The 7,736-nt window shown below is 26.5% G+C and overlaps 5 protein-coding genes across 5 annotated transcripts; 4 read left to right on the forward strand and 1 right to left on the reverse strand.

The window, feature by feature from the left end:
* Positions 1 to 338: 338 nt before the first annotated feature.
* Positions 339 to 1,877, forward strand: ENU1_048950 (protein kinase domain containing protein; the record flags this gene model as incomplete). The annotated part of the gene is made up of 1 exon (XM_008857800.1): positions 339 to 1,877. One exon carries the CDS (start codon positions 339 to 341, stop codon positions 1,875 to 1,877), a length of 1,539 nt encoding a protein of 512 aa, XP_008856022.1.
* A 112-nt stretch (positions 1,878 to 1,989) lies between these two features.
* On the forward strand, positions 1,990 to 3,825 carry ENU1_048960 (GTPase, putative; the record flags this gene model as incomplete). Its single annotated transcript, XM_008857801.1, has 1 exon — positions 1,990 to 3,825. One exon carries the CDS (start codon positions 1,990 to 1,992, stop codon positions 3,823 to 3,825), a length of 1,836 nt encoding a protein of 611 aa, XP_008856023.1.
* A 103-nt stretch (positions 3,826 to 3,928) lies between these two features.
* ENU1_048970 (hypothetical protein) lies at positions 3,929 to 4,681 on the reverse strand (the record flags this gene model as incomplete). The annotated part of the gene is made up of 1 exon (XM_008857802.1): positions 3,929 to 4,681. The coding sequence occupies one exon, from the start codon at positions 4,679 to 4,681 to the stop codon at positions 3,929 to 3,931; it is 753 nt and encodes a 250-aa protein (XP_008856024.1).
* A 91-nt stretch (positions 4,682 to 4,772) lies between these two features.
* Positions 4,773 to 5,468, forward strand: ENU1_048980 (hypothetical protein; the record flags this gene model as incomplete). The annotated part of the gene is made up of 1 exon (XM_008857803.1): positions 4,773 to 5,468. The coding sequence occupies one exon, from the start codon at positions 4,773 to 4,775 to the stop codon at positions 5,466 to 5,468; it is 696 nt and encodes a 231-aa protein (XP_008856025.1).
* A 1,332-nt stretch (positions 5,469 to 6,800) lies between these two features.
* Positions 6,801 to 7,421, forward strand: ENU1_048990 (hypothetical protein; the record flags this gene model as incomplete). The annotated part of the gene is made up of 1 exon (XM_008857804.1): positions 6,801 to 7,421. The coding sequence occupies one exon, from the start codon at positions 6,801 to 6,803 to the stop codon at positions 7,419 to 7,421; it is 621 nt and encodes a 206-aa protein (XP_008856026.1).
* Between the last annotated feature and the right edge of the window lie 315 nt (positions 7,422 to 7,736).

Consider the following 7,736-nt stretch of genomic DNA (forward strand, 5'->3'; position numbering starts at 1 on the left):
TAGATGAATATGAAGAATGTGATGGTGGAAATGGATGTGATCATTGTCATTGTATTAATGGATATACTCCTTATGCTAAAGCAAGATTAAATTGTCTTTTACCTTCATGTGGAAATGGAAGAATTGATTCAGGAGAAGAGTGTGATGGAGGGGATGGTTGCATTGAATGTGAATGTCAACCTGGATGGTATTCTAATGGACATACAGAATGTAAAAAATATTCAGAAGGAGGATTATTATTAATAGTTTGTATTCCAGGTATAATAGTATATGAAATAATGTTAATAATTTTATTAATTATCTTCCTTATTCAGTATCATATATTGAATGATAAAATTATGTTTGAACAAAAAGAATCATCACATCTATTTTATGATTTAATAATACCATATGATAAAACATATTGCTATCCAATAACTCTTAGAAATGAATATTTCAATATTCAACCACAACATATTGATTTTATTAGTGAAGATATTTGTCCTGAAGTAGATCAAATTGCTAAAAGAGAATGTATTGTTACTAACTTTTCAAATGAAACAATGAATTTCATTTTTCATGGAAAACAAGAACCAAAGTATGAGATAATATTTGTTCCATGCAGAGGTATTGTAAAATCAAATGACTCAGTTACAGTTCAAATTCAAATTTGTGTTCATTGTACAACTACAATTCATGAAAGTATAAAGGTTACTGTAGGATTTTCACATTTTAAAAAGGTACTTAAAGAATATCTTTCTCATCAACATATTAGTACTAGTAAATCTGACAAATCAAATAAATCACAACGGTCTGGACGTTCTTCAGTATCTAGTTTATCTAACCAAAACTCTACTTCTTCAGAAGAGGTAATAACAAACTTTAATAAAGCAAAACAATTTTCAGTTGAACTATCATTAGACGCTCGAAGTAAATTATCAACAAAACTAGATGAAGATGAAATTCACACCTTTCAACCACCTATAGGTGAAGGAACGTTTGGTGTTGTTTTTAAAGGAGAATGGAGAAAAATAGATGTTGCTGTAAAATGTGTTAAAACTGATTTTGATTCTATAGATGACTTAATACCTTCTATACTTGAAGAAGTAAAATTATTAGAACAATTACGTTCACCTTGCATTATTTCATTTATAGGATATTGTATCACAAAAGAATCTATTTGTTTAGTTATGGAGTATTGTCCACTAGGTTCATTAAAGAAATATCTTCAATCAAACCCATCAACTAATTTCCTTAAATTACGTTTTTGTCAAGACATTGCTCGTGGAATGTTATATCTTCATGAAAACGATATTATTCATAGAGACTTAAAACCAGATAATGTATTAGTAATAAGTAGTAATCCTAACGATGAAGTTGTGTGTAAAGTAACAGACTTTGGAACATCAAAAATTCTTATTGATAAATCTGGATTAGGTAAAGATATTAAAGACATTGGTACACCAATGTATATGGCTCCAGAAATTCATACATTAGGAGTATTAAATAAGAAAGTTGATGTATTTTCTTATGCAATTTGTTTATTAGAAATTTGGTTAGGAAGAAGTCCTTATAATCCAGTTAAATTTCCTGATGCAGAAAGTATATTGTCATTTGTTTCATCAGGACAACTACTAGAAATTCCACAAAATTGTCCATATAAGAAAATTATTAAAAGTTGTTGGCGTAATCGTTCTTCTAAACGTCCATCATTTAATGAAATTGAAAAAGAATTAACAGTAATTCTTTATAATGAAAAAGATAAAAAAACATTTACCACTCAACAAACAACTGAAAACAATCTTTTTCAAGACACTACCGCTTTTAGAACAATGGTACAAATTCAAGGTATAGAAAGTGAAGTAATAGAAGATTTACGTTCAAAAACAATTATGTAAATTAATTATTCTTTTATTATTTTCGTTTTATATAACATTTTTATAGGGTTTAATAAAATAAAATTTGAAAAAGGAAAAAACCTACTATTAACTTCATTATACTCTCAAGAACATGTCAACCAACAATAATAACCCAATGAATCCTAATCGTGTGATACCTAAAGGAATTAATAACCCAAGGTCTAAAGCTAAAATCAATAGATTAAAAATGTATCGAACAAAAGCTAGACATGATGAAAATGGAAAAGTGTTATGGCAAGAATACCAATCAAACGAAAAACCTGAAGCACGTATTCAACCAGATAGAAGATGGTTTGGTAATGTTCATAGTATTGGACAAAAAGAATTAGATAATTTTAGAGAAAAATTAACAGAAACTGTCCAAGACCCATCACAAGTTTTATTAAAAGCACAAAAAGTACCATGGAATTTATTAGAAATTAAAGACAAAGAATTTAAGGGAAATGTATTAGAAGCAGAACCATTTCAAACTGTTTTTGGTAAAAATTCACAACGAAAAAAACCTAAATTACCTGCTTTAGAAGAAAAAGAATTTCTTGAAAAAGCAAAACAACGACAAGAATCATATGACATTGAAAAAGATCGTAACATTAAAGGTGAAGCAGATTTTATTACTAAAATGACAAGAGAAAAATTATATGAAAAAGGACAATCAAAAAGAATTTGGGGAGAGTTATGGAAAGTAGTTGATTCATCTGATGTTGTTATTGAAGTTCTTGATGCTCGTGATCCAATGGGAACACGTTCTAAACATGTTGAAGAACATATTAAAAAACATATGAAACATAAACATATTGTATTAGTTTTAAATAAATGTGATTTAGTACCAACATGGGCTACTGCTAGATGGGTCAAAGTTCTTTCAAAAGAATTTCCTACAATTGCTTTTCATGCTTCAATGGAAAATCCATTTGGAAGAGGAAGTTTAATGAGTTTATTAAGACAATATGCTAATTTGATGGTTGAAGGAGATAGACAAATTTCTGTTGGATTTATTGGATATCCTAATAGTGGAAAATCTTCTGTGATTAATACATTAAGATCACAAAAAGTTTGTAAAGTTGCTCCTGTTGCCGGTGAAACTAAAGTATGGCAATATATTACTTTACTTAAAAATATTTATTTAATTGATTGTCCTGGTGTTGTTTATCCATCAGGAGATACAGAAAGTGAAGTAATTTTAAAAGGAGTTGTTAGAATTGAAAATGTTTCAGACCCAGAACATCATATTCAACCAATTCTTGATCGTGTTAAACCTGATTATATTAGAAAAATGTATGATGTAAAACAATGGGAAGATGCAGAAGATTTTCTAAGTCAATTAGCTAAAAAGAGAGGAAAATTATTAAGAGGAGGTGAACCTGATTGTCATATTGTTGCAAAAATGGTATTATATGATTTTCAAAGAGGAAGACTACCATATTTTGTTACTCCACCACTACCAGAAAAGAATGATACAATAGATACTGATTATAATGAAGTATTAAAATTAGAAAAACAACAGTTTAATCAATTAAAAACAGAAATGGAATTTAATGAAGAAGATATGGGAATTAAAGATGAAATCAAAGAAGAAGAAAATGATATTGAACAAAGTGTTCATGAAGACCAAAAAAATATAGAAGAAATAGAGGTTGAAGGACAAGGTATTGATTCTAAAGAAGGTAATGAGCTAGAAGAAAATGAAGATGATGTTTATGTTAGTGATGATGAAGCAGTAATGGAGAATGAAGAAATGTTATTACAAAAGAGAAAAGAACGTTTTGAAGCAATGAAAGGATTATCAAAGAAATCAAGACAAAAAAGAAAACAAGAATTAAAACAAGAAAGAAAAAAAGGAGCTAATTCAAAAAAACCAAAAAAAGAAAAACCAGTCCGAGTAACTCGTTCCAGGAAACATCAAGGAGTGCCTAAAGCTATATTTTGATTGAAAATGATTGAAGTTTAATAAAAAAAATGTTTTTTTTTTAAATAAAAAGTAAAAAAATATAAAGAGAGTAAACAAATAAAAAAAAGAATTGTTAAATAAATTAAAATTTATGACCACATGAACCACAAAATTTAGAACTTGCAGGACATAATTCACCACAATTATCACAAAACTTTTGACCTTCTAATTTCATTGTTTTTTGAGGAGTAACAGGTTGAGATGAAGGTTGACTTATTGGTTTAGAATTAGATTGAGTTAATGGTTTTTCATCATCAATATCAACAACTAAATTTTCTTTGCTTACAGCTAAATGACTATTATTAATTAATTGTTCATATACTTCATCTTTTTGTGCTACTGAAGAACGAGCTACAACTTCATCAATACAAACAGTAAAAGTAACAATAAAAGCAGGAATAGCACATACCTTTTTAAGAAGATATTTACCATATTTAACAACATAATCTCTTCCTTCTCTTCCTAAAACCACACGACAAAGAATAACTCTATAAGGATGATAACCATCTTTAATAGCAATATGAACATCTTTAGTAAAGAATGCATTAAAATCCGAAAGAGTATTTTCACATCCTTGATTTATTATTTTATCAAAATTTTCTACTGGTGGACAAATCCATAAATTTACACTTTGAAGATTTTTTGCTCCAATTGTTTTCTCCATTTCTGCTCTAGTATTTTCAAAGTTCATTAAAATACTACCAGATGGCATAACTTGTTCAATAGAATCAATTTCATATTTATCTACTCCACTATTACTTTCTTTCCATTCTTTCATAACAATCTTTTTTGATCCTTCTGTTGCTTGTTTAACAATTGTTGGACGCTTTGACATTAATTAAAAACTAAATGGAATTACTCAGTTCTAACTTGACTTCATCTGGAAATTAAATTTGAACAAACTAAAAAATATTTCTTTTCTTAAAATGTCTTATAATAGTTCAAAACGTTGCAAAAACTGTGGTTCAATAAATCATTGGACTTATCAATGCACCGTCGAAATTGAAGAAAAATCAAGACCAACTGCTTCTGAAAGGTTACGTGGAATTGTTCCAAAGAAAATTACTGTTGAGCCAATTACAAATAAAGAACTTTACCCAAAACTATGGGAAAAAGCGCTAAATCAAGCAAGAAAAGAAATTATGACTATAGTAGAAGATCAAAAGGAAAAAAGAAGATTATTTGAAGATGAAATTGAAAGGAAAAGACAAAATGATAAATTAAAACAAATGGAAAAGGAAAAAATTAAAGATGAAAGTGAAAATTATATATTAGAAGAATCTCATTTGACTGATTCTAATAAAATTGATATAACAGATACAGACAAACTTTATAGAAGGAAAATTCAAGAATATTCTAAAAGTGAATCATATTCTCCTAGTAGATCAAGAAGTTATTCTAGGTCTTATAGTTATTCTAGAAGTAGATCAACCAGTCGTTCTAGAAGAAGACATTATTATTCTTCTGAGAGAGGAAGATCTTATTCAAGAAGAAGGTCTTATTCAAGAAGAAGATCTTATTCAAGAAGAAATGATAGACATTATGAGTATAACAGAAGGTCTTATTCTTCAAGAAGATCTTATGACTCATCACCAAGATCAAAGTCTAGAAGACGTTATTAAAAATTGATTGGTTTGTAAGTAAAATTTTAACTTTAATTCTTTGATAAATCTAAGTTAAATAGTCACTAAAACCAAAAAAAATTTAAAGGGTAAAACTTAAAATTGATTTAAAAAAGAACTTAAAATTAAATATTTTAATGAATCAATTAGATAAAGAAACATTAGAAAGAATTCAAAAAACTATAGGAGATGGAATGAGTTCAATAATAAGAGAGTATACTATATGGCTAAGAATGAATGAAGTTTGATAATATATATTTTAAATAAAATAAAAAGAATAATAAAAGAGATAATAAAATGTAGTTAAATATAGAATCTGATAAATTAAAAAAACAAATTCAAACAAATCATTTTACAACAGTTTGTAGATTAATAATATTTTATTTTAATTTTTAATAAAAATTTTATTTATCATTAAATGAAAAAAAAGAAATGAATTAAATCAAATTAGATGCTTAAGGCTGAATTAATAGAACGTTATAGAGCAAGTAATACTATTCGAGTAAAATGTTTGTATTAAAAAAACATAATATGAAAAAGTTTATTAAAAATAAAAAATAATTAAAATAGTAAAACCATTGGAAGTATCATTCCAAGAAGAAACCAAAGAAGTAAGATTACCCCCTATTATGTTACAAGAAAAACAAAATAAAAGTAATGGAACAAAGAAAAAACCTAAAAAAAGTATAAATGGGAATGAGGTTGAAGAAAAAAAAGCAACACGTAGAAAGAAAAATGTTAAAGCAAGATTAATATGTGAAAGTGATGAAGATAAAATTGCAGACCTTGATAGTAAAAGTATTGTTAATTCAAGGTATTGTTTAGGAAGAGCAAAAATTAAAACTGGTGATGATCATTTCATTTATTTAAATAAATTCACAGAAAATAGATCTATTTCTCATGTACATGGATATATTAGTTATAATAAAGATATTGGACTATTTGTTTTTATGAATGCTGGAAGAAATGGAAGTATTGTTAATGGAAAAACATTATTTAGTAATGATCAAGAAATTTTAACGAATAACTCTATTATTGAAATGGGTGGATTTAAAGTTAGAATTATTTATTTAACTTGTTGAGTTTAATAAAGAAATTTAATTGATTTTATGTATTATAAAAATGAATTAATGAAGTATATGACTTGTTATGACAAACTGATGAGTAATATAAATATATTTAAATTTAATAATAATATAAATTATTTTTCTAATTCATTTTTAAAACTTCATAAAATACTGTAAGTTCTTTTTCTTTGTTACTAAAACTCAATTGAATAAGAGATAAAAAATAGAAATAAGATTTTTGTTTCCTCAACTTAAAATTCATATAATGGAATTATCGTGTATGAAAAAGCCTATACCAACTAAAAGTGCATTTATAGCTAAACGTATTGAAACAGAAGGTAATGGTGTTTATTCAGTATCTTGTGGTGATGTTGATAGAAAACAAACATTATTAACAAGTAAAAGAGCATCAACAAATAGAGATGCTGCACAACAATCATTTCTTATTGGTTTATTAGTTAATAATGGTTTTCTTGTTAAGTTAAAAAAATTATATAAACGTGGAAAGACTACAAAACAACTCTTTGTTATTGAATCAATTTGGAAAGAGGGAATAAATTGTTTTAATATTGATTTAATTGGAAATATCCCTGGTGATAAGAAAGTTAAAAGAAGAAATATAGATGCTACTACTAATCATGTTATGTTACAAATTGCCGGAGATTATTGTTCACTATCTTATGATGTTAAAAAAGGTAAAACAAGCTCCAAATCATATCAAATGGAAAGAATTAATTCTGCTAATACTCGAGGAAAAATATTTGATTCAAAAATGATTCAAATCATTGGAACAGAAATCAATCAAAATTTAACCTCATGGATTACTTCTTCAGGATTGGAGATTCATCCTAATGATTTTAGAATTTGTAAGTACTATAATATATAATTTATTAAACTTGTTATTTTTCTTTGTTTCACTCTTTTCGTTTTTGTTTGAATGTTTTTCTAGCGAAACAAACTTTTTAACGTCAAAGTTAGTTTGTCTTTCAAAAAAAAAGCGAAAAGTATATTTTTATTAAAAAAAAAATAATAAAGAAAAATACCATGAAAAACAAAGAATAATTTTTTAGAAAAAGAAAAAACAAAAAAGAACTTAATTATTACAATCACAAAAAATAAAAGAATGAGCATATTAGGATTTACTAAAGATTGGACTACAGAATTCTTTGATCAAAGAAGTAACTTCTTAGGTGGAACTATT

The sequence above is a fragment of the Entamoeba nuttalli genome (genome assembly GCF_000257125.1).
Source record: "Entamoeba nuttalli P19 unplaced genomic scaffold asmbl_2938, whole genome shotgun sequence".
NCBI classification, from domain to species: domain Eukaryota; phylum Evosea; order Mastigamoebida; family Endamoebidae; genus Entamoeba; species Entamoeba nuttalli.